Consider the following 26,358-nt stretch of genomic DNA (forward strand, 5'->3'; position numbering starts at 1 on the left):
CTGGCCAGTCCAGAGTCCAAGGGCTGTGCAGCAGGGATGTGTGGACTAAGCCTGGAAAAGAGGTTATATTGGTTCTTTGACGGCCCTGGGAGCCAGGCTGAGGCGTTGGGATTTCACGTGGTACGGTGAGCAGTGGAGAACCCTGAGGTGCTAGATGATCAGAACTGGGCCAAAGACAGGAGGATGGATTGGAGAAGGGGGAGGCAGGGATTAGAGAAAACAGGCAGCTACTAGCTCTGCTTAGTCAATGAAACAGCAGCTTGGGGAGATCATGATCCTTGGGGCCACACAGCTGTTAAGTGGCAGAACTAGGAGCCGAACCAGTTCGGGACTCCGTCAAGTCCAAAGATCTACCTCACCACAGGGTTATCAGTAGATGGGGCTTCAAGGTTGTCCAAGTGCGAATGGGTAATCCATTAGTCAGGATAGGATAGGTTCTTCTGCAGGCACAACACCCAAACCTCTGTGGCTGAAGACGTTTTCTAGTCACACAGTCCCCTGTGTGCTGGGCACCTTGAGGCAGCTTAGCCTTCCAGGCTGCTCTGAGGTGCGTCCATAGTTCCCACGACAGGGAAAGCACGTGGAGAACCATGTGCCAGCTTTATTCTGGAAGTTTTATTGGACACACATACCAACCATGATTCAATGTGAGAGGACCACACAAGGGTATGAGTACCACATTGTGGTCACTGGACGTCACCTTGGAGACTGCCACCACAGGTGTCTTCCTAAGCACCTTCTGCTCAGCTGTCTGTCAGCTCTGCTCCAGCTGCGGGAGAAGCCAGGTGAAGTTCGCCATGACCCTGGGAGGGAGGCAGATCACCGCAGTGTGCAGATGAGGAAGCTCAAGGCACAGACCTTCTGCAGTTTGCCTCACTCCATGTGCTCTTGCACCAACCTGCACAGGCAGCAACCAAAGCACTGGCTGTGCAGTGTGGATTTTAGCCATTTGTAAGCCCACCTCTCTCACTGTATATGGGCCTCTCACACTCCATCTTTGCCTCTGCAGCACCTAGCATGGGCCTGGTACAGAGGAGTGGCCAAATGTGTTAGCCAAGCCTTGCGCACTTCCCTCCATAGCCCCTGCACCAGCCCAAAGCATAGCTGTGCAGGGTGTGGGGAGGCGGGATTGAGCGTCACCTGCCCCTAAGGGCACCAGGTGGGAGGCCCTCTGGGATCTGTGAGGAGGGTAGGGAGAGGCACCCTGGCACTGTTAGGTGCTTCAAAAGGGAGGGGAAGGGCAGATGCCCCTACTGGCGTGAGCTCCGTGGGACCCCGTGTGAAGGTGGACTTCATCTGTGCCTAACCTAGCACCTGGGCAAGTTCCTGCCATGGGACAGCTCTCCATCGTCGAAGATTCTCTACCGTGCGGCTCCCTCACTGCACACCCTCCTGCTGCTGACCAGGCCTTGAGTGGAACTTCTCGTGTATCCCACGAACCCTCCTATGACTCCTAACAGGGCAACCCTCCCTAGTTCTAGGGCTGCCTCTGCTTCTGACAGAGCACCTGGGAGAAATCTCATCTGGAACCCCACGACAGCCACCTGAAAGTGCCGCCCCGAAGGCTCCCGCCACTCCTCCCCGCTGCCGTGATGCTTGGCCCCTGACCCGGGTGGGGCCACACAGCCCCTCCTCCCTCCTCAGCCCACCGCCCCAGAGAAACCAGAACCCAAGCCAAAGTATCAGAAACGTGTATTCTTTTTCTTTTAATAGTAAACCTCTTTACAACAAATATAGTGAAAGAGTTTTCAAACAAAACTCATAAGAATCTCGAGGACTTTGTCTTTCTTATTGTGTAGGATACTAAGAAAGCATCACCATACAGCACGAAAAGAAATATTGAAAACAAATCAACAGCCACACACTTGGACTCGCCCTGCCCAGGACCCAGGAGGAGCCCCAGGAGTGTGGGTGATTGTCGGGTTTGGGGGTGAGGCACCTCCGTGCCCTGTCCCCTTCCTCCCTCTGGGACTTGAGTGGGGAAGACAGAGAGAATCCAGATTCTCCATATAACATTCCAGCGCCCCTCCCCCAGTACAAATCCCATTCCTTCTACCAACTGGTTAGAGGGTGGAGAGGTGGCAGGGGAAGAACAGAGGCGTTCCCAGGCTCCATGTCTCCTCCCCTCCGTGAAAGCCTAAATCCATGCCCCGCCCCACCCAGGGGATTCCAAAGAGTCAGTTAAAAATATATAGATATAGATATTTCTAGATACACTTTTACATCATTTCTGTCTCTCCAAACAAATAAATAATCAGCAAGAGAAGGTGCATTACTTCCTTCCTGTCCAAGGTGGGGAGGGCTGGGTGAGGGTCAGGGGTCAGTCTCGCTGTATTGAGTGCACTACGGGGAAAGAGGAAATGGTGTTCCGCTGGGGTGGGTGGGGGGCCCTCTTGCCCACTGTCCCTGAAAGCTGTGGGAAACCTGGGGAGGGGAGGAGCATTGGATGACTCCAGTGATTACTTTGGCAAATGCCCAGTTATTCAGAGGAAGGAGTGGGTGGAGGCAAATTTGGCTTGTGAGAGGAGGGAAAGATGAAGTCTGCACTTGAGGTCTGGGTTCCCAGGGACCCTTCTTCTGGCCGGCCAGGAGCCCCTACCCCCAAGAGAACTCTTGGGATACTGAATTGCAGAAATGTCACACATTCATTCACAAATCACCCCCTGCCCCCAGGGATAGAGAAGAAAGGACACACACACATCCACACATGGTAACCAAAAGCCAGGTTTGCCATTACAAAGCAGAGGGCAAAACTGGTAAATATTGCACCGTGAACTGCAGGGGCCCTCACCCCCACCCCGTGTTTAATGGTGGCCAACCTCAGCTTAGAAAGGTGGACAGACTCGTGGCGGGAACAGCCTGAGAAGGGATGGCCAGCCGTTCAATGTTGATTGAGCACCCATCATTCATTCACCGTTCACTCATCCAGCATTTATTGAGTGCCAGGCACTGGGCAAGGCTCTGGGAATGCACACCCACACGAGACTACATCCTCCTCTTTCATGGCCCTGATCAAGTCTCATCTATTCTTGAAACTCCCTCTAGGAACCTGCAGGAAGACTGGCCATGCTGTGTGCCCAGCCAGCAGGTGGGGTTAAGGTGTGAGGACGATGGCTCACTATCAGGTGAGGAAAAAGCTTCAGGGAGGAAGAGGAGCTTGAGGGTCACCCTGAAAGGACTGGGCGAGGAAAGAGTGTACTCCAGGGAAGGGGCTGTAAAGGTGTGGGTACTAGGCAGACAACTGTGCATGGAGCCTGGGAGAGGCAGGGCAGCAAGGAGGGCCAACTGCTAGATCCTTTCTGACGGGAGGACAAAAATATCAGAGCTGAGGGTGAGAACAGGTGAAGGAGCAGGCCAGAAGGGAGCGGGGCTCAGGGAGGAGGGTCACGGAGCTGGAAGCCAGGGTTATGTGGCTGCAACAGCCACCTGTCCCTCTGTAAACACATACCCAGGCACGTGCTCACACACACGCACGCACAGATGCCCTCAGAGCTTAATTCGCACAAAGATTCATGTGTATGCCCAGACAGGCTAGGAGACCCACACAGCCACACACACACACATAAATACAAAGGAATACTTGGACATACAAACACTAGATGCCCTTGGGAATACACTCAGGTACATGTGCAGCCACATGTCCCCCTCTGCTTCTGGTTCCTTCCCTGCCTCGTGTTGGAATACTGCAAGTGGCTGGGTCCTACAGGTGGGCAAAGATAGTCACCTGGCACAAACTGGGCCTTGTCTACTCTGCTTTCCCACCAGGATGAAACCCCAAGGGAGTGCTACACCCCTTGGGCAGAGGAGCTGGGCTTATGTGAAGGAGTCTGCCTGCCCACGCACGTTAGGGTGAGGGGTGGTGTGGATCACGGGCGTGGGGCCTGCCCCCTCCAGTTTGACCTGTCATCCAGCCTGAGGTCTCAGGACCTGGGGAGGCGCAGAGAGAGGCAGACTGGGGGCTGGAGGAGGGGAGCAAGAACAACAGCAGAAGAACCTCATCTGTACAGTACGGGCGTTTGAGTCATTATTATTACAATATACTTTGACAAAAATAGAATCTCATTTCATATCAATACAACAACAACAACAACAAAAAACAGTTTCCTGGACTGTTACACTGCTAACTTTTCCAAAGGTTGCTATTTACAATTACAGTAGCCAAGAGGGAAGGTGGGATACGGCCTGGGGGTGGTGGGGCAGGAGGTAGCCAGACAATGAGGGCGCCAAGAGCACGGAGGTGGGGTCTGGAGCCGATCCGGGGGGCAGGAGCAGGAGCAGGAGCTGGGAGGAGGGCTGGGGAGAAGGGCCAAGGAGGAAAGAAGGGAGGCAGGCCTCTGCAGACCTCCAGTCCTCTTTCCCATCCTCTCACCCATCCCAACATCCACTCCTCTGGGAATATGTACGTGCAAGGAAGAGCAAGTCCGCTCACTCACCCTCGCCCCTGGATGCAAGGGTTCCGACCTCAGGCATCCCGAAGTGACAAGACCCGCTCCCACCGAGTCACCTCACTCAAGTTCCTCTCCCCAGTTCTCCCCGCACGTGTGGCCAGCTTTACTGGGCTGGTGTCCACCGAGGGCTGGGGAGCTATTGCACTGTGTCTTAGAGAAAACGCTGGGAAAGGGAAGGGATGCTGACTCACGCCTTGTCCCAGCCCTGTCCCTCCTCAGCCTTCTCTCTCCTCATGGCTCTTTCTCTCCAAATGTGCTTCAGAGGGGCGCTCCCTCACAGCCTCCCCACAGCCTCTGATTCCTAGGCAGCCTTCCCAGCCCAAAAGCTCGGCCAGCTCCCCCGCACCTCGCAGGTGCAGCTCACACAGAACCAGTGAGCGAGTGCTGTGTGTGTGCGGGGCATGTGGGGCCAGGCTTGGGCATCCTGCCCCGTATGCCTGTGGCCGCAGGAACAGCCCAGAGGCAGAAACCCTTTACAGAGCCTCTTCCTCGCTTTCCCCTGAAACACAAACCCACCGTCAAGCCAACTTTGGGGTTTCAGTCTATTGTAAGGGTTTTGTTGTTTGGTAGTTTTTTTGGTTATTTCCCACTATCTGGGGGACGGGGTGGGAGGGTCCGCATGCAGGGCTCGGCACCTGTCCTTTCCCAAAGGCCCCCTGGCCTCCCCCCCTCCTGCAGCATATGTGTACAACGTGCAAAGTGTTCCCCTTCCCGCAAAAAGAGCTCCCGCGGCCAGTGAAAATGGCAGGGGGTGCAGAAAGGGGATGGGGGCATCCCCCTCTCCAAAGTGAGAATCCAAATTAAAAAAAATAATAATATTAATAATAACATAATAATAATTATACACAAATGTAACCGTCAACAGGACACGGAGCACAAGAAAGGAAGTGGGGGTCAAGCGGGAGGAGCCCAGGACAGGGGGTGGGCGGTGAGATTGTCAACTCTTCATCAGGGAGGCTGAGAGGAGGGGAGTGGGGATCGTCACTTTAATGTCTGTGAAGAGAGGAGATGGAGAAGGGGGTGTGAGGGGTGGCCCAGGCTACAGGGCATGTGTCCCCCACGCCCCTCTCCCTGTCGGGCCAGGACTCTCAGCGGCAGGGCCAGCTCTGAGGGGAGGATGCTATCGAGCAGAAGGACTGATGCTGGAGGAAGGGTAGGAGATGGGCCTTTGGTGGGGGTAAAAGGGCATGGTGCTGCCCCAAAAGGGCTGATGGAAGGGCTAGCTGGCCACAAGGCCTCTCAGGTAGGAGATAAAACAGGTGGGGGGCACACGGGGCAGTCCCTGGGTGTAGCAGACACTGGCAGACAGGAGGGGTGATGCTACAGTACCCAGGTGTCGAGCCGCATCCTCTTCACAGCTGAGCCCTCGGCCTCAGGCTCTGGGGCTGGGCGCAGTAGGCCCAGGGTAGGCCCGAAGTCCCCCCGTCCGTCATCCCGGTCCCCCGTCTCATAGGAGCCCCCAGCTGGGCTGCTGAGACTGTCACCAGGCTCAGGGCGGGTAGGCGGGAACACAGCTGGAGGGGGAGGCGCAGGGCTGCGTTCGCGGCTTGGGGACACAGGTTCCGACTTGATGCTGATGTGGGGGTGGGTGGTGACCGTGAGGGCAGCACCCACGTGGGGCAGGGGGCTGCCAGGGCTGGTAACAGGCGAAGGGGATGGGGACAGTGTACACGGGACAGAAACAGAGGAGAGAAGGTGAGTGACAAAAAAAGTGATGGGCGGTGACAAAACAGAGTGAGAGAGGTCAGAGAACGAGAAGATGGAGGATGGGGATGTGAGGGGGGGGCAGAGACCAGGAGAGAGAGATGGCCGAGTGAAGGGAAAGAAGGAAAAGAAGTCAGATTAGTTCTCTTTCTATCTCATGTCATCTTCTACAGTGCGGGGTCCCCACCCCCACCCCTGGCTGGCTGGGGGAGGGGCTCAGGGTAGGTCTCCCAGGCCTGTGCCTGGGATATCAGGACTGCCATCTGGTGCCTCATATGCTGTCCACTGATGACAGACAACCTTAAAGGGATCCCTCCTCTTCCCCACCCTCGTCCCTCCCTTTGCAAACACGTGCACGGATCCCCAGGGACTCACATCAGGTTGCTGAGAGACACAGGGACCAGATGGGGCTGCTGCTGCTGTGGCTGCTGCTGCTGCTGGGGCTGCGGCTGCGGCTGGGGCTGCGGCTGGGGCTGAGGCTGCGGAGGCTGCGGCTGGGGCGGCTGCTGGGGCTGTGGTGGCTGCTGCCAGGCGGTGACATTGCCTAGTGACAGCCCCCCAGGTGAACTGAAGGCTGGTAAGGAGGACAGCTCCGCACTGGTCAGCTGGTAATCTGCGTGGACGGGGAAAGGGAGGATGAGCCGCAGTGGGAAGGGGAGGACTCAGACTGGGGGCACCTCCGGGAGGACCGTGGAGAGGGGAGGAGCTGTTAATGATAGATGTGAACCATCACAAAACCCACACAAATCCAGGAAGATGGCACGGCACTCCTAGTTCAAAAGATGCAAACTGTAATGACCATAAGGTGCTGTTTTTTTAACAGGATGAAAAGAGGTGGTTTCTTTCTTTTTATAATATGTTTTTATTGATTTTTAGAGAGAAAGGGAGAGTGAGAAGGGAGAGAGAGAAAAAACCAGATCGGCTATCTCCTGCATGCCCCCTCCTGGGGATCAAGCGGCAAGCCGGCATGTGCCTGACCAGGAACTGAACCAGGGACCTCTTGGTGCATGGGCTGAGGCGCAACCACTGAGCCACACTGGGAGGGCAAGAGGTGGTTTCTTAAATAGTGTTTAACTTTTTAAAAAGTTTACTGTGTGTAGGTATCACTTTTAAAATGTCAATGAAGAAGAAGAAGAAGAAGGGTAAAAAATCAGGGACGGTCTACTGTATGTCTGTCGTATCTTCAGCTGCCAAGTCTGTAAGTGCTTTTTAGAGACAGAGGGGAGGCGTGAGAAACACCAGATGAACAGCCCATCCGAGACGAATTCCTGTTCACGGCCATTCCACCTTCTGCAAAGTCCAGAGTCTGCTGGAGACCGCCAACACGTAAGCAGCAGCCAGAGTTGAGCTGCTGGGCCCCCACATCAACACGGAGGGCGCGTGCCTGCCACCCCGAAGAGCCTGCGAGAGCAGAGGGGCAGGCGGGGAAACCGCTGTGCGGCACAGCAGGCCAAGGTGCTAACCAACTTCCCCAGGAGACGTTGCTTGTTCTTTTCTAAAATTTCTGTCTCAATAAAGAAACTGTGATATTTGCACTGTCACAGAACAAACAGAGCCATAGATGTTTCACAATTTACACAGCTCTGTAATGGTTCATGTTGCATCCTGTTTGGAACAGTTTAGAAAATGTCTTCCCTAAGGAGCGGAAGGTGACTGCACTGTGGTAGGAGGAGGACACATGCGCCCCTCCTCCCATCACAGCAGCACTGCACCACCAAGCTCTTACTCAGGGGCCATCCGCTCCAGAAGACAGCGTTATCTGTGCAACGTAACAATAAGCTTACAGGCATGAGCGATGAGGGCAAACTTCCGGGCTACCTCCATTATAGGTCATGTGACCTTGGGCAAGCTACTTACGCTCCATAAACTGGAGGCAATAATCCTGCCTATACCACACAGCTGTTGTGAGGTCTGGGTTAATACACAAGGAAGCACGCCCTGAGTGGTGTGCTCAGTGTTTAGAGCGTCAGCCCAAGCACGGAAGGGCTGTGGGTTTTATTCCCCGTCACAGGCACGTACCTGGGTTGCAGGTTCAATCCCCAGCCCTGACTGGGGTGTGTTCAGAAGGCAACCAATCGATGTGTCTCTCTCCCATTGATGACTGTCTCTCTCTCTCTTCCCTCTCCCCCCTTCCAGTCTCTCTAAAAATCAATGGAAAAAATATCCTCTGGTGAAAAGGAACAAAACAACAACAAAACACACATGAAGCATGTAGAACAGTGTCTGGCACATAGTAAATATTCAAAAGATTTACTTATTATTATTAATTTACAAAGGAGGCAACTGCACCCTCAAGTCTGAGGAACGCCCCAGGTCACAGAGAAAGCCAACGGCAGAGCCTCTTTATTACTTTTAAATCTCACCCTAGAGAGATAGTCCATGCTTGCCTCTGGCCTCATTAACGTTAGCCAGGAGCTCTGAGATGCTTACATTTAAAAAGCAGAGCAAGGGCAAATAGGGGCCCCTAGGACCGACTATTTCAAACGCTCATTATATAAACAAGGAAGCCAAGCACAGAACAGCGCATCACCTGCCCAACGTCCCTCAGCGAGTGAATGGTTCAGACTCAACTCCTAGTCCCTCACTTTCCCAGCACACGCCAGCCCCATCTACCCGGAGACTGGCTCTCCAAGAGGCTTAGCTCTTCCTAGGTAAGAGGAACCTGGCCTGCAGGTCACCTGGCAGCCCACTGGGCCTGCTCCTGGCATGTCCACAAGCCAGACCTCTGCAGCCAGGGTTAACAGGGGCCGGGCCTGTCCCTTACGAAGACATTACCAGAGTCAGATCACCCCCAGCCAGAACCTGAACTGGGGACTAGGACTGTACAGTAAACAACTAAACAGCAATGTGTTCGTGAGGGTTTTATTGATGTATCTAGAGTCACCTGAACACTCTGCTGTTGGAACTACTCCTGCAGCCAGAGGAGCTGGAGCCCTGGCTGCCGAGAGGATGTGAGGAAGGCCACACACCTCTCACAGGGCTCCAACGGCAGTCCCAGCATCAGCATCTTCTCTCACCACAGTGACAAAGTCTGGCCTGCTGAGCACCTGCCCCAGGTCACTGACGCCCACTAACCTCCCTCTTTCTTCACAGAGTGACAGGAGACCCAAGATGGCAGCAGAAAATCACCTCCCTGGGATTCCAAAAAAACAACAGCTCCTGAAAAGTGTTCTGTGCCGCCCTCTGCCAACCACCCTTGGCTGTCCTCAGGCAACTGGTTTTTCTAGCCAGGCCCAGCCCCAACTGGCAGGGCTGGACGAGCCCCAGAGACCTCCTGTCCACTCACAACTCTCACAGATGAAGAGATTGGCCCCAGGGATTCGGCCATCTGGAGCAGTCCCCTCTGAAACCGCCTGAGGACATAACAAGCTGAGTGTGCATGCATGGGAGGACACATGGGAACAGGGGCTGTACGACACCTGGATGACAAAATCTGGACACAGGTACCATGCCAGAGTCTGGTTCCGCAACAGCTGTCCTACTCACCCCCAGGGGCTTCCCTACATACAGGGCTGGTTCTGGATTTATACACATGGGGAAGAGGTGAGATTTCGTGGGTATTTATACTGATGTCTGGGATCTAGGGTGCTTCAACTCTGGAATGGGGGCTTGGAGGGGGAGTGAAGTTGAAGGGTCTTTTGATCTAGTTTGACCTCATCATAAAACAGCCCCAACACAAGCCACTCGCAGGTCAAAGAACCTGGGGAACAGCAGGGAAACAGACCAGGTTCCCAGCCACACACATGCTCTGAAACAAAGTGACATGGCATTTCCCTCTGGGCAGTGCTCCCCGACACTGCAGCTTGTAGTGCAGGCGAGGAAGGCTGAGTGTCACAGACTGTTCCCGGGGGAATGAGTGGGTGACACAGGCCAGGACCGCTCTGGGTGCCTAGCAGCGGCCTGGGCACTGCATGTCCTGTCTGAATGCTTCTTCCTAGAGGCCTCGCTCCCGTCTTCAGATCTCTCCTCAGCCTTTCACAGTCTTCCTCCTCCTTGCCCCCCTAAGACTCCACCACCAAGGCAGTTCAGCAGCCTTCCCCGGAACCTGGATGAATCCTTCACTCTGGCCTGCTCAGCCTCTCTCTTCTCTCCCTCATTCCTTCATTCTTCTCCTCTAAGAAGCCTCACTGAACTGACCATGTCTGCCTCCCTCCTCCCCAGCCCTGGTGGCCTGAATCATCTGCTCACCTCTGTACTAAGGACAGGGCTTCTCTTCTCCATTAGGTCTTATATTTTAAAAAAGGGTGTGGCTCAGTGTTAGAGCACTGGCCCAAGCATTGAAGGGTTACAGGTTCAATCCTGGTCCTGGTCAGGGTGCGTGCGGGAGGCAACCAATCCATGTGTCTCTCTCACATTGATGTCTCGGTTTCTGTCTCTCTCCCCCCTCCCTTCCAGTCTTTCTAAAAACCAACGGAAAAAATATCCTTGGGTGAGGATGAACAAAAAAATAAAAAAATAAGGAATACCCAGTTAAATCTGAATTTCAGACAAAATAATGAATACTTTTTTAGCATAAGTGTATCTTGGGACATATTTTACAGAAGAATATCTGTGAGACATACTGAAAAATTATTCATTGTTTTACCTGAAATTCAAATGTAGCTAGGCATTCTATGTTTCTATTGGCTAAATCTGGCACCTTAATTACACAGGGCTCTCCCAAATCAATGGCCTTCCTCCGATTAGGGTGTCCCCAGAGAATATCTCATGTCCCCTCTCTGGCCCCTCCCGTCCCAAGGCCATGTGCACACAGCTCAGGCCACCTGAACACTCACCTGTGTTGTAGGTGGTGGGCATGGAAGAGAAGGGGAGGCCCTGGCTGAGTAAACTCGGTGTTGCCACGGAAACCACTGGGGTGGTGAGCGAGTGGGTAGACTGGGAGGCCCCAAGGCGCTGGGCATTGTTCTGCAGGAGAAAATTGTCTGTCAAGAGGTGGTAGATGGGGGGACGGGTTGCTTGATCCTGGCCCTCCATTCCAAGGCCAAGCTGGGGTTTCTGAGTCCCAAGGCCCAGATGGGATGCCTCAGCAGAGGCCCCGAAGATACACAAACACATGCTGTTGCATTCAGAGACTGGGATCCACAGGGAGAAACATGCCACACAAATCCATTCACACCTACACACAGAGGAATGCTTGCCCTGTGGCCCAGCACCAAGCTCTCCGAGGGCAGAGGGGAGAAGGGAGAGCCATTCTTCTCCTGGCTGATGCCTCTGGAGTCTGCTCTCCATCTATCACACAGCAGCACATGCCTGGGAGAGGCGTGCTGGCATCTGCGACGGAATGCGTGTGCCTGCGTGTATGCACACACGTGTGTGGGGCTGTCAGCTCCATCTGCTGCTGACTCACTTGTTTATTCCAACTCCACGCTGAGGCCGAAACTGCTGCCGTGTTGGCCGCCAAAGCCTGCCTGCCTTTTCCAGCCTCACTGGCCTCCCATCAGGGAACTGGGGAGGGAGGAGCCCCCGCCCCATCCTGGCTGAGGGTGAGTATGTAGGTGTGTGAAGGAAAGAGCGGCTGGGTATGCCTCTGAGCGCCTGTGAGACAGGCTGTGCAGAAGGGAGCACAGGAGACAGAAGGGAAATGGGGAAGCCCCCCATCAAGGACACCTCTGGCCTCACCTTAAGCCTCAGCTTCCCTGGAAAATGAATGTTATTGTCTGGCTGGTACCCCTTTTATGAGGTCCTGAGCTGGGTGCCAAGAATGTGGTGGGCCTGAGCAGAGTCGGGGGGCAAGTGCAGCCCAGCCTCTCGTCCAAGGGCCTAATCCAGGCATCCTGGGACAAGGCCTGGGACAAGGCCTAACCCACTCCCCTGGCACACCCACATACACACAGAGAAAGGTGTGCCTGCAGGAATGCAACATCACAGTAACACATCTACATACACACATGTACAAACACATGCATGTCTGACCCCTTCCCCATTCACCTTTGCATCCTGCTTGGAGCTCCCGGCAAGCAACCAAACAACACACACTATACACACAGGCAAAAGGATAAGGGCACACACATGTTCCATGCTGGGGGCCACAGAGCAAGGGGATGACCCAGAATTCAAAGCCACAGCAAACATCTCACAGCCTCACTTACCAGATCTAAATGGTCCTCAGTCTGGGAGCAGAAATAAAACCAAGGGATGGTTCAGTCTCTTGCCTCCACCTTCCCTGCACACCACTGTCCCCACACCCTCCCACCTCTGCATGAGAGCGGGAAGGCTCTGCAGCCTAGAAGCACAGAGCTCCTCACTGCCCTGATGGGTTTCCACAGACGCTACATCCCAATGTCCATCAGAGGTGGGAAACACTCACAATCTAGTTCCCATCCCTCTGCTGCGATGGCAGATCTCTTCCTGCTACAGAACATTCTCTCCCATCTCCTGTTCCCTTTACTGCCTTTGAGGCTGGTACTTCTGTGTTCCAACCTTTTGTAAGGCCCCTGGGACTTCTTCCCAGCCATGCTTCATGGTCTCTCCTGGGAAGCCCTAACTGCTGGGTGACCTTCACATCCCTGCTGGAGATCGGCTCTTTCCTCCCTTCACACGCCCATCCCCCAGCCCCTGTCCAAACCCCACTCACCAAGTGGTGCATTAACCCCTTCCCTCCCTGGGAAGTGATGACCCTCAGGTCGGGCTTGCGGCTGGGGGCTCCAAGCTGGGCGCTGTGGGTGGGTGGGGGTGGAGACTTGGCAGGGATGACCTTGTTTAAGCTGTTGCCATTGGCCACGGGGAGGAGGCCAGGGGAAGCCCGAGCACTGACATAGCCATTCCCTGGAGAAGAGATGAGGATAAAAGGAAAAACATGGACCCACCCCTCAGCCCTGTTAACTGCCCCCTTGCCAGTACCCCGGTCACCCAGTCCTCTCAAAGCCACGCCCAGGCTTTGAGTGGGTACTGAGCAATCTGATTTTCCCCTAAGACCCCTTACTACCAAATCACTGGTTCATCCTCCTGGCCCTGAGCTATGTGTGGGACTGGGTGGTAGGAGTTCTGAGGTTGGTAGGAAGAATTGGAAATGGAAACCACAGTATTCAAGAGGTTCTTCTGCAGCCAAGCCTTCCCCCCACCTTTTCTGTTTTTGGTACCCATGGGCAGGAACTCCAGCACCTTGTGATCCCACTACCTGCCTCTGACTGGGCCCACAATGACCCAGGTTGGAAAAGGGGTGGCAGCCTGGAATTTGGGTCTCAGTGAGGATTCTGCTCACCAGGGCAAATCAACCATTCAGGCTGCTCCCTTTGCAATGAGCTGGGGCCACGATGATTTGGATGAGCCCATGCCAAGATGCCCTCAGCTCTGGGGAAGATGTGGTGGTAGTGGTGGTATTCACTAGTGGTGCTATTCTTCCTGGCATGGGGGACTGATAACCCAGCCACCACCATAATTAGGCTGGTAATAACAAGCACAATAACTATCCTTACATACTCCACAACCTACTTGGGGCTTTCACATGCATATTATCTCATTTAATCCTCACGCTAACCCTCAAGGTGGTCAGGACATGTATCATTAGCCCTGTGTATAGAAGGGCCTGGTTGACAGAGGTATTAATGACTTCTCTAGGGCCACACAGCTGGCTGGAAGCCAAGCTAGGGCCCTCACCACTTTCCACATGCCAGGCCTGAGGGCCCACAAGTACCGCTGCCTCCGTAAGGTCTGCAGGCATTTGTCTGGCCCTCTCCTTAGAGAGGGAGCGTATTCACGCATTTCCCCCATTTCCTAACCCCATACACTAGGGGTCCTCAAACTACGGCCCGCGGGCCACATGCAAATACAAATATTGTATTTGTTCCCGTTTTGTTTTTCTACTTCAAAATTAGATATGTGCAGTGTGCATAGGAATTTGTTCATAGTTTTTTTTTAAACTATAGTCCGGCCCTCCAACGGTCTGAGGGACAGTGAACTGGCCCCCTGTTTAAAAAGTTTGAGGACCCCTGCCATACACAATCACTGCCAACATGCTAGGATATGGTGCTTGGTGCTAAAGGGGGATTCTAAAGCCCAGAGGTGGGAGGTAACCACAATCAGAAGTGTCTTTGCTCTGTTGCCTGAGAGCACACTGCTGCTCTGTAAGTCTGTGGCTGCTTCCATCCCAATTCCCAGATCACTCCGGGAATGGCAGGAATGTCAGGGTGACGTCAATGGTGACATTCGAAGTCATAGTAACCAGCCGGACAACAGCATAGGGCAGGAGGGACTGTCAGCTGCCGGGTGGGGGTGTGTGTGCCTTTCTTCTGGGGCTTAGAGATGTGTGCACACAGTGCACACTGAATGTCTGGATATTTCCATGAGTGAGAATGTCTACATGTGTGTATGTAAGTATGTGTGTGAGTGTGTGCCTACTGCCATTGGCAACATGAGATACATTTCCATCCTTCAGATCCCAACCAGATGTCCTGCTCAACTGGAAAAACTTGAATCTTCACCTCCAATCATTTGTCCAGAATTCTCTGAGCCTATAGCTCCACACCAATCACTGCTACAGACAAAAAAAACCTCAGGGCTTAGAAATCCTCCCATTCAGGCCCTGGGACCTTCTCCTCCTGTAGGAGGACCTCTAGGTCCTTCTTTGTCCATGGACTCTTGGGCAGGACCTCCCCTTCCCCCGGCAAGGGCAGCAGTACTCACCAACAGGGCTGGGGCAGGCTCCATTAGCACTGTTGAGGTCGCCCCCCAGCATGGCCCCTGGAAGACAAACAGAACTGTGATGAGCTGACAAGACGTCCCCTCCAGAGTGAGTCTTGGGGACTAAACAGGATAGGAGTCATAGTTCCTTCCCTCAGGAGCCACATCAATGGGAGAATGCTGTGCAGGTGAAGGGAAATACTCTCTATTGAAAATGGAATCCCTGCCGAAACTGGTTTGGCTCAGTGGATGGAGCGTCGGCCTGCGGACTGAAGGGTCCCAGGTTCGATTCCGGTCAAGGGCATATACGTTGGTTGCGGGCACATCCCCAGTAGGAGATGTGCAGGAGGCAGCTGATCGATGTTTCTCTCTCATCGATGTTTCTAGCTCTCTATCTCTCTCCCTTCCTCTCTGTAAAAAATCAATAAAATATATTTAAAAAAAAAAAAGAAAGAAAAAAAAAGAAAATGGAATCCCAAGCCCCCATCACACCTCATTTCCACCTCAACCACCCACCTGCAGCCCACTCACCTGCACTGGCTGGGCGCTGGGGCAGACCAGGAGACACACTGTTCCTCTGTAGTGCTGGCTGCTGGGGGGACAGGAGCCGTGGGTCCGTGAGGGATGATGTCACCAGGGAAGGGGTGACCAGGGAACTGCTGGGATTGCTGAACTGCAGTGAGCTCTGATTGGACACGGGCACTGTCACAGGCATGGCAAAGTTGGGGGCCGGGACAGCTGACTAGACAGAAAATGGAGAGGCGGGGTCAGGCAGGGTGACCTCTTACCTTGGACCCACTTTGCCTGAGAAAGCAGGCGAGGGTTCTTCTAATGTTGGGCTGTGCACTCGATCTAGGGCCAGCAGCTCCATCTCTCTGCCTTGGGCCCTTTTGGAGTCCTGCCTGCCACTCCCACCAAGGAAGTGCATTGGTGGGACTGCTCTGGGATCCAGTTCTGGCCCAGAGAACGAGAACAAGGCTCTGCTCACTACAGACAGGACCAGGGACACCTAGAACCCCCTAGTAGAGGTGGGTTAGTCCTCAGCCAGGCAGGACACACAGGGAGCAGGTTAGAGACCCTGAGTACAGACCCACACTCACACACACAGCTGTTACAGGCCTGCACATGGGTCCGGGTATCACTTCACTTGCAGTCTCTCATCCACTGGCCTACTGTCAGTGCTCACCCCACCTCACTGCCTTTCCCTTTAGCAGCCTCTGACTTCCCGAAACAATGCTACTAAGCATCTGAGCCTGGGGTGTCAGAGCAGGCCCAAGGGGGCCTTTCCCCGCAAAAGATCCAGACAATAGCACATTGTCTACATTCCTGTCATCTAAGGATCTCATGTCATCTACACATTTCTTGTGGTGAGGGGGACAGTCCAGGCCTCTCTGGCTTATGCTCCATCCAAGTGAGGCTCAGCGAGGGTCACAGGTTTATCACAACCAAGGTCAGAGGTTCCGTAGGAATCACCAATAGCCCCAGCATGGCTCAGAGCAGAACATCCATCAGAGGCAGCAGAGGGCCAGGGCGGGGCGCAAAGCCACACCATGCACCACAGGGAGGCTCTCCTCCATGCTACTACTCACGGCCAGTCTATAACTCTGCATCATTTTATCAAACTCCTCGTCTATCTTTTTATATTTCTCCTCCGTCTGGGGGGTCAGGGCAAACACCTCGTCCACCTCGGGGCTCTCACATTCCCTGTGCTTCTTGTGCAGCGCCTGGGGGGGAAGGGGCCGGAAGGGGGCCAACAGAGAGAGAGTGAGTGGGGCTCACCCCATAGCGCCGGAAGAGCCCGTCGAGCTCCTCGCTGGCGCGCCGGTACTTGTCCTCCAGCAGGGGGCTCTGTTCCAGCGAGTCCTCCCCGTCCGGCTCGGGGCTGTCGCAGCCGTTGAAGCCCTTCTTCCTCAGGGTCTGTAACCGCACCGCTACTGTCAGCAGAGGTGAGGGTCCTCCCACACCCACCTCTCTGGAGTTCTTACAGCCCTTAACTGTTCTCCAACCTCCTTCCTCAGGGGTCCCAGCAACGCCCCAGCCCCATCCCTCAGTGCCACCCTCCCCGCTGGGGCACTGTGTGAAGATGCGGCTGGTGGGGAGGCATCAGCATGCAGGGGTCACATGGAAGGTGGGCATAGCCCAGAGAATGCACGTGGTGCAGAGACATGTGCCTCGAAGGTGATAGGTGGGGAGGGCTCTGGGGGTTGGGAGGATGGTGCTCTGGCCAGCCGCTGCCTTACCACCCATGACCAGCTCTGCACAAAGGCACGGAGCGTTCCCCAGGGGAAGGTCATCAGGGCTGGCTTTGCCTAGCTCGATCCCTGGGCTCTGCTTAGAAGATGGAGGAGAGAGAAATAGAAATGAGACGGAGAGGTAGAGAGAGAAGAGAGAGAAAGGCAACCAGAGGAACTAGCTTTGACTGAGCTCCTTGTACCACCCCATATGCTGCCCTGGCCCAAGGTCAGAGCTTCTCACATGTGGCCATAAAGTAAGGACATACCTGGTGGGTCTGGAGTACACCTCAAAGCTGCCCTCTCAAGGATCAAAACATCTTCATAGATACTTGTTTTGTCTTTAAAATGAATGCAGATTTTACATTCTAGTCCTGAGGAAATCTGTTTTCTCTAATATAAAAATAAGGGGATTTCCTCCAAATCTCTGAGTTAAAGTCTCACTACAGGAAGGCAGGCCTGTGCCTTCCCAGGCATCCTTCTCCACTGACACAAGTTCATATGCCCAAGGCACGAATACCTTGTGTGAGGAGCAAGAACTGGACCGTCTCATTCAATTCCCACAACACCTTCAAAGCAGGCACTGGCCCCATTTCGTGGCGGTGGATGAGCATCAAAGCTCTGGGAGGCCAACCCCTCTGCCAAGGTCATGTGGCCAGTAAAGGCCAGAACCGGACCCCAAAGCCGCTGTCTCTCAACAGTTGACAATGGCAGCCCTCTTTGAAACAGAACGTAGGGCTGTGGGACCCAAAAAGGGACAGAGACAGCAGGAGAGACAAAAACAAAGGGGGAGACAAAGGGAGAGTCGGATGCAGTAGCAGACCAAAGGCTAGAGAAGCGGGACAGACAGACCGAGAGAGAGAACCTGAGAAAAGATGGAGGAGAGGGCATGTCATGCCTGACAGACAGGCAGAAAGACTGAGGGCTGCAGTGGGAGTGGGCTGGGTGGGCAGCCACACCTGGCATGTACTCACTGCCCCCCCTCCCTCTACAGCCTAGGGTTTGTGTGAGAGGACGTGGGTTTATATGTTGGTGCACACGGGTGAGGAGCTATGAGGGCAGGTGTACACCTGCGCATGCACAGGCAGGCCGGGCCCGTGGGTGCGTGCTGCATGGGCACGTGATGTTGGGTGGCAGGCAGGGGTGGGCGGGGTCCGGTGCGTGGGCCCACCTCGATGATGTCAGCATTGGTGCGGCTCTCGTGCGGCTCGTTGTACTCTGTGTACTTGAGCAGCACCTTGTCCATGTCGGTGCTGGCGTACTGGAACAGCTTGTTGGAGTGGTTGAAGATGATGAGCGCGATCTCGCAGTCGCATAACACGCTTAGCTCATACGCCTTCTTCATGAGCCCGAACTTCCGCTTGGTGAATGTCACCTGCAGGTGGGTGGGTGGGCAGCCAGGTCTGGCTCAGTCAAGGCCTGCCCAGGAGTCCCCACCTATAGGCAGCTGGACACAGCCCCTTCTTGGGAGCCCCCATCTCAGGGTGACACAGCTCTCTTTTCAGGAGCCCCTGGCCTGAGGGAGAAACAGGCCAGCACCCCTCTGCCAACACATGGCCACGACATAGCCCACAGCTAACTCACTGAAGGCAGAGGATTCAGATGCACCGACCTCCACATCTGTTCTGGGAACTATAATGAGGTCAAGGAAGGAGAACAGAAGGACTTCCTGGCTCTTCCCCTGGGGCAGGAAGAGGGAAGGATTCATCTTGGGAAAGGGGGCATGCCCAGGGCATATGGCTCCTGGGCATAGGTTTGTATGGTTGCATCAGCAGCAGGTGTTCTGGGACACAGGATTCTAACAGCTGCAAGGAGGTGGGGGCTCCTCTTTTTCCCAACTCAGTCCTTCCCCTTTCATAATAGCCTTCAGAGACCCCTTCCTACAGGAAGCCCTCTTGGAGTGGCTGTAAGGAACAGAGGCAGAGGCCAGCTCCCTGCCCTTATCCACACTGTGTGGCCCTAGGACCTCCTCACCTGTCGGTTCCGCTCATCGGTGATTCGCTGGATCTGAATCTTTTTCCTCCCCATCTTCTCTGAGGATCCTCAGTGCTAGGAAGGGGAGGGGATCGCTGGGTGGCAGGTCTCGGCACACCTCACACTGTGCTCATGAACGGTCTGGGACCAGTGCTCAGTTCATGGTCTGCAGGACACCTTCTGCACAGCCTCCTGGGAGGGGAAGGTCATGACAAGACAGTCAGTCCTAGCAATCCTCAGCCCTGCTCCTTGGGCACACAGGCAGGTCCACAGCACCTCTGGGAGAGGCTGTCAGTGTCTGAGCCCCATCCTCAAAGTGAGGACAGGGTGGCAACCCGAGGGGACAGCATGCGACAGCCGGGCACAAGCTGGACCTCACACTCAGAGCCCAGGACTCTGGTCCAGGCCCTTCCCATGCCATCACTGCTGCCCTCATGTTCCAGGTCAGATGGAGTACATGGAGCTCCCTGGCTTCTAAGGGTCTGGGTCTTAGAGAACATCTCAGCCACTTCCTTCTCTCAGAGTAGAGACACTTGGGCTCACCAGCGGTCCCTCTGGCCTAGAACACTGGCTCTTGTGCTGGAGCTTTGTGCAGAGAACGTGTTGAGTGAACACCTGCCAAGTCCATACAGCTGGCACAGTTTACCTGGTGCCACATGGGAGTGATTCTGCATCCCTGTATCAAGAACATACCAGAGCCCTGGCCAGTGTGGCTCAGTTGGTTGGGCATCATCCCATGCACCTAAAGGTTGCTGGTTCAATTCCCAACCAAGGCACATGAATGGGTTGCAGACTCGATCCCCAGTAGGGGGCGTGTGGGAGGCAGCCAATTGATGTTTTGCTCTCACATTTATGTTTCTCTCTCTCCCTTTCTCTCTAAAAATTAATTTAGCCCAGCTGGTGTGGCTCAGTGGTTGAGTGTTGACCCATGAACCAAGAGGTCACAGTTTGATTCCCAGTCAAGGTATATGCTTGGGTTGCAGGCTCGATCCTGGGGGAGGGAAGGGGTCAGGGGGCGTGCAGGAGGCAGCCGGTCAATGATTTTCTCTCATCACTGATGTTTCTCCCTCTCCCTTCCTCTCTCTGAAATCAAGAAAAACTAATTTTAAAAAATAAATATAATTTATTTTAAAATCTTAAAAACAACAACAAAGAACATACCAGAGCAAGTCTAGAGCAGAGATCCTCACACCCAGCTCATGAAGCCTGGAATTCCAGAGTGGGGCTGGGGCTGCAGACCTCCTATCTCTTCAACTACTTCCACACCAGTCCATTTTACTCAGTGGGCCTAAACCTATAATATTTTTTGAAGGGTTCTGTTGCTATAAACAAACAAACAAATCACCCCTTTAGACCAGGGGTTGGCAATTTTTTTCTGTGAGGGGCCAGATAATAAATATTTCAGACTTTGCAGGCCTACACTGCCATTGTAGCATGAAAGCAGCTGTAGACAACACACAGATGAATGAGTGTGGCTGTGTTCTAACGAAACTAGATTTATACAAACATGAATGGGCCACAGTTTGCTGATTCCTACTCTAAAGGAATGGGCCGAGTCTAGAACCCAAGTTCAGTCTAAATAGTGCTTCCCAACCTTGTTCACCTTGAAGCACAAAGTGAAAATACAGAGCCTACTGATGTACCCATAGGAGACTGCTGAAAGCCAGGGGATGCAGGCACCAGGCGGGAGTCTGTCTCAGTACATCTGTTGGTATAAACCGTCATGGCCCATTGGTTGAACAGCTCCAATTCCAGAGCCAGAATGGGAAATGGAGCCCCTGTCCTATACAATCCTGGAAATACCTTGGGATGGGAGGGGACATAGGAATGAGAACTCAGCCTGAGCCTGAAAAGGTGCATGCTTTCAGGTGTGTGGGCAGTGCCCCAACAGGCTGGGTGAGCCCTGGGGGGCTGGAGGCATGAACTAATCCCAGGGTCCCTCCAGCTCTTTGATTTCAGGAGTCTTTGCATCAGAGATGGTGGAGGGCGCAGTGAGCATGGGACTCATGCTTTCTTTTCCTTTTTAAAAAAATATTTTTTTAATTGATTTCAGAGAGGAAGAGAGAGGGAGAGAGATAGAAACATCAATGATGAGAGAGAATCATTGATCGGCTGCCTCCTGCACACCTCCCTACTGGGGATTGAGCCTGCAACCCTGGCATGTGCCCTTGACTGGAATCGAACTTGGGACCCTTCAGTCCACAGGCCACCGCTCTATCCACTGAGCCAAACCAGCTAGGGTGGGAGTCATGCTTTCTAAAGCCTCTCTGACTGGGTCCTGAGAGGAGTCCAGACCATAGAAACCCAGCACTTTCCTCCAGAATTTCCCTTCCACAGCACCCCTATCAGAGACCCCACTGCAAAGTCAAGGGAGGTGGGGAGAGGTGTTTGATAGACACCTGTAATTAGGAACCCATTCCCCTCACCCCCCACCCCCACTTCCAATGGCTGAGCCTTTTTAGCTCCACTCAACCATGGCCAATGTTCCACAATAGGGTCTGTAGCTCAGCCTCAGCATCTTGGCATGGGGAGGGCAGGCAGGGAATCTGTGCACTTGGGAGGAGCCAGGAATACCCCTCTCCACTTTTTCCCATCACCAGGACTGTCCCTCAGGCCTTCCCTAGACCAGCTGGAAAGAGAGCTTCTATTCCGTCTGTATCTTCAGAAAGCAATGTAATTCCCTTCCCACCCCTGGAAGGACCCCCTACCCCTCTCTGGTCCCCTCTTCCTTGTTCTCAACCTACTCCATGGGGCCTGAGCCCTCATAAGGGCCCTAGGACAACCCCAACACAAGCCCAGCCAACCCTGAGTGGCCCAGCAGATACCTGGACCTGGAACTGCTCTATCCCCTCACCATTCCTTGCCTGTAACCCCAATCTCTGCCAAACCCCTGCTACAAAGTCTCCAACTCAAGGATTTCGGCTCCCCTGCCTCCCAGTGCAATCCAACGGCTGCATTTTCTAGAGCTTGGCAGGGGAGGGGAGGGGGCACACTGAAGGTAGGAGAGTGGGGCTAAGGAGAGGGCTTTTAAAAAGGATTCTCTGGCCTGCTTTGGAGACCCCAATCCAGGATGGTAAATGCAGTCACTCCAGCATTCCTCTGGCTTATAGCATCTCACTGCCCTTCCCCTCCCATTTTACTATATCTCCTTCTCACCACCCTTTGTTCACAAGCAAATTCTTGCTGAGATGTAACCTCTGTCAACGTATGGCCAATACTATGTCTTCCTCCGAGCTGGGAGAGAACACATTCTTAGCTCTCATGACACTCAGAAAAGCCATTACTGCAAGCTAACCTCACTCCTTTGGTTCCCCCAATTGTTTGGTTACTCCCAGCGCATCTTGTTCTTTTCTTTCTAGCACTTATCATGACTCTAAATCAGCGGTCACCAACCTTTCAGACCTCAAGGACCACCAGTGGTCCACGGACCACCGGTTGGCGACCGCTGCTCTAAATTATTATAATTCTATGCTTCTATTTAATGCCTGGCTCATTTATGAGACTCAAGCTTCATGAGGGCAGGAACCATATTTGTCTTTTTCACCACTCTATCCCCTGAAAGGAGAAGCTCAGGAAATATCTGTTGAAAGGAAGAAAGGATTGTTTCATCTTTGTGGCCCGGTGAGAAGTCCTTCTGTGGTCTTTCAATCAGTCCTGCTTTCAATCAGGACCAGCTACCCTTCCTCTCGCAGCTGCACCTGAAGCTTGTCCGTTTGGAAACCATCTACGTTCCGACCACCTCTGCCACTCTAGTCCTCAACCCTCTCCACCCCTGGGTTGGCTGGTATAGAGGGTGAGACTCTAAAGTCTTCTAAGGAGCAGCCCTGAGCACATGGAGATAGAGAGGATGGGGTTGCTTAGGCAACTGTCGCCTGGCAACCAGCTCCCTGGCTGATCTCCTATACCGCCCCCCCCACCCCCGCCTCATGCTGGGGGAGCTAGGATGTGAGAGGGATCAGGGCTGAGAAGACAGGGAAGCCACAGAGACCTACCAACACCCTGTGACAGGGAAATCAGGAGGGCAACATCTATCCCCACCAGTAGCCCAAAGCACTTTTTAGAATTCCATGTTGTCAAGGCCCCTTCCCCATGGCCCCTCCACTGCCAGAGGAAGCGATACCCCTACCTTGGGCAGTCCTTCCTCCTATCTAACCATGAGCCCTCCTACACAGCAGGCTCAGTCAGTACCAACCTCTTTCCTCTCTGCTCTCCATTCTACATTGTTGCAGAGTCTTAGAAAGCTCTGGGACAAAAACATGAACTCACCCCTAACTTTGGAAGAGGGGTGGCTGGGGCCGAAATGGGCACAGAGGACCCTAAACTGACCCTATCCAAGTTATAGAGGCCTATCCTGTCCAAGCTTCCCTCCTACCCAATTAGCGACATTTTAATGAACACCTGGACCTCCTTAATTAGCAGTCTACCTAATTACCTAACCAACTTCCAGGAGCCAGAGGCCTTGGCATCTGTTCTCCAGATGTGAGCCTTTTCTCCCTGGCCTGCCCTGGCCCCATTCCTCTTTCCTTTCCCACCTGCTCCTCCTCTAGGAAGCCCTCCCAGAAGAACTGGCTTCGGGCTACTTCTCCTGGAGCCCAAGGCTTGGGAGGGTTTAGGGCTGCCATGGAGATAGGAGGGGGTGGGGGGAGTAGCTAGGATGGCCTTCTTGCTCTGATGGCCCCAGGGCCTGCCCAATCCTGACCTCAGGCCACAGCTATGACCTCTTTGGCTGACAGCATCTGTGTCACCAAAAGTACCCTTTGGAGGTCTCCAGCTGCTTCTGATTCACCCTCTGGGGCAGTGCTGGCAGGATAGGATGGGGCAGAGTGGACCTCCCCAGGGTGGGGAGTGAGGCAGGGAGAGATCTGGTAGAGCCTTCCCCTGGAGACAGAAGGAGCAAAGAGGGAGGAACGATGGCAGCTGGGCTGCAGAGAAGCCTCTGTAAATGGAGAGCAGAGAGGACGCAGGGGGGGAGGCTCATCTGACAACATTCTGGGCAAGGAGGAGGGGCTGAGGGGACCTGAGACTTGGGAGATCCAGAAGGATCCCATGGACAGCCATTTTTCCAAGCTGTGCTACAGATCCAGTAGGAACACGTGGGCTACATTAACATGCAAATGAGGTACAGATAATATGTAAAGTGTACCCTAAAGGGGGTCTTGGTTTGGAGGGGATATGGGAGAAGTAGCAGGCCTCAGCCTCCTCCAATGTAACACCTCCTGGTACCTGAGCAATATTCAAACTATTCTCGGGGTTTCAGAATGATGCTATCTCAGTTCCTGTGTGAGGATGGCCTGGGGCCTATGGGGGCAGGGGAGCGGTCAGGGCTGTCTCCTGGGGCACAGTTGCAGCAGGACTGCCCTTCCCAGGGAGCTACAGAAGGAAGTGCCTTCCAATGGCTAGTGTCAGGGGAGTACCTGCCTCCCCTTCTCTCACATCCTTCCATCCAGACCTGTCCTCTGTCCCACAGGCTCTGAGAAAATGCAAGGCACCTGCTTTCAGCAGTGCCACACCAACACTGGTCAAATGGGGCAAATATGCCCAGAGAGGCTGAGTGAGCAGCCCCTGTCACAGAGCAATATGGCTTCAACCCTGCTCTTCCACACAGTGAGAAAGGCAGTTCTCATTATGTGGGCCTTTTATCCCTCCCTCCTAGGCTGCCCAGGGCGGCAGGCTGTGGACTGAAGGGGAAGGTAGGAGGCGCTGGAGACAGCTGTCATCCCTCCTCCCGCCCCTTCCCTGTGGCTGGGCTGCAGGGCATGAAATAAGCAGCAGGAGCTGGGGGAGGGGGTGGCAATCCAATCTACCCATCACCCCCACAGTCAGGGGGCCTCAAGCAGCCTGCTCACTAATGAGGGAGGAGGCCTGGGTGAGGCAGACACAGAGGGGGACAGACACACAGTTGTAGGGAAGGAGACAGAAGAAGCAGAGAGGCCACAAAGAAGGCTGAGGGTGGTGCAGAGGCAGACAAGGAGAGGGCTATAGGAGAGGGCGAGAGGCAGGAGCAGACAGAGGGGAAGGTGCAGAGATAAGTGGGTAGACAAGAGACAAGACCCTGATGTCAGGCCTGGCGCGTAGGCATAATTCAACAGGACACCATCCCTGCTCTGAAAACTTGCAGTCCAGCCAAGAGACAGACAAGAGAAGGGCAGGTCCCCCATGGACAAGGGCGGGGAGAGGCAAAAGGGCCCTTGGGGGCCTGCATTGGACCCACTTCCCCCCTCCCCTGCTGGAAGGAGCACTTCTGCCCCTGAGGCTTTGGATTATGCCCAACCTTGAGGGCAGGCAGGTCCTGAGAGTGAGCAGAGGTGAGCGCCAGGCCCAAGGGCACTATCAGTCCCTGGGTACCACCTCCATTCCCACCCCGGCCCAGGGCTCACAGCCTTCCCAGTCCTCTCCGAACCACAGGCTGGGACTGCTTCCCTGTAAGCAGAGGCACATGAGGAAGAGCTCTGGAAGGTGGGCGGGAAGGTGAACCCAGTGACGGCCCCCAAGCACCAGGAGCTGATGAGGCCCTGGACAGGGAGCCTTTTCTTCACAAACACTGTACTGGTCCTGAACTAGGGGCGTTACCTCTCCCCAAGTCTGAGCAAAGGCAGTGCCCCTCCTGGAAGCCCAATTCTCACCCCACCCCCACCTCCCTACCCACCCATTCCCCCACCCCTGCCGGTTCCCCACCCACTACTCCTGGCTCCATTCTGTCTCCCGATCCTTTCCCACGTGGCAGTCTCTTTGCGTTCACCCCAGAGTTCTATATGATCTACTCTAAAAGGCACAGGCGATCTGCTCTCAAAGGCACAAGCAGGCCCCTAGCCCTGATCCTCCTCCCTTCAGAGTTCAGTTTGGCAGGCTCACTACCCAAACCCGGTTCCCACCATCTTCCCCTCCCTCGGGAACTCCCCTCCCCCAGCCCAGCAGCCTCAGGGTTGGGCAGGGGCTATTTTTAGCCTGGGCACTGAGCTAATTTTAACTCACCCACAAGGGACCTGGGGGCGGGCTGCTGGCTGGGGGAAGGGGGAAGGACCAGTCCAGGGAAGCTGGACCTGCGGTAGAGGTGGTCTCAGATCCCAGGCACCCTAGGAATGCAAATGGAGGCAGGGCATTACAGCCTCAGCTTAAGGGACAGGAACTGACTTGCCAGGAGGAGCGTCCAGTGTGGGAGCAAGGCTGAAAGCCCTCCCTCTGGAGGGTTTCCGCTGGACAACTCTCCCTGGCCCCACCCTAGGCTTCCAGCCTTCTCCTTGGCAAATCTCCTGGGATGGGGTCATCCTGTTCTCTGCCCAGGAGATGCCGCTCCAGTGAGGGTCTGTCTCCTGAGCCTCCTCCATTGCTTCCCCACCCTAGCTTGTCCTTCCTGTAGTCTAGCTCTCATCCTTCCTGTGGCA

The 26,358-nt window shown here is 54.4% G+C and overlaps 1 protein-coding gene across 3 annotated transcripts; it reads right to left on the reverse strand.

Moving 5' to 3' along the window:
* Positions 1–1,682: 1,682 nt before the first annotated feature.
* MEF2D (myocyte enhancer factor 2D) lies at positions 1,683–19,030 on the reverse strand (the record flags this gene model as incomplete). 3 transcript variants are annotated; one of them, XM_081112301.1, is made up of 11 exons in its annotated part: positions 1,683–5,441; positions 5,778–6,084; positions 6,528–6,765; positions 10,928–11,057; positions 12,242–12,262; positions 12,727–12,917; positions 14,775–14,831; positions 15,303–15,513; positions 16,551–16,688; positions 18,174–18,377; positions 18,977–19,030. In XM_081112301.1, 11 exons carry the CDS (start codon positions 19,028–19,030, stop codon positions 5,430–5,432), a joined length of 1,563 nt encoding a protein of 520 aa, XP_080968427.1. In that variant the 3' UTR covers positions 1,683–5,429. The 3 variants fall into 3 exon arrangements, with proteins under 3 accessions (XP_080968427.1, XP_080968428.1, XP_080968429.1); XM_081112302.1 differs by lacking the exon at positions 16,551–16,688 and adding an exon at positions 16,361–16,495 and having other exon boundaries at positions 1,683–6,084; XM_081112303.1 differs by lacking the exon at positions 16,551–16,688 and having other exon boundaries at positions 1,683–6,084.
* Between the last annotated feature and the right edge of the window lie 7,328 nt (positions 19,031–26,358).

Source organism: Myotis nattereri, assembly GCF_964212035.1.
Source record: "Myotis nattereri genome assembly, chromosome: 18".
Taxonomy (NCBI): domain Eukaryota; kingdom Metazoa; phylum Chordata; class Mammalia; order Chiroptera; family Vespertilionidae; genus Myotis; species Myotis nattereri.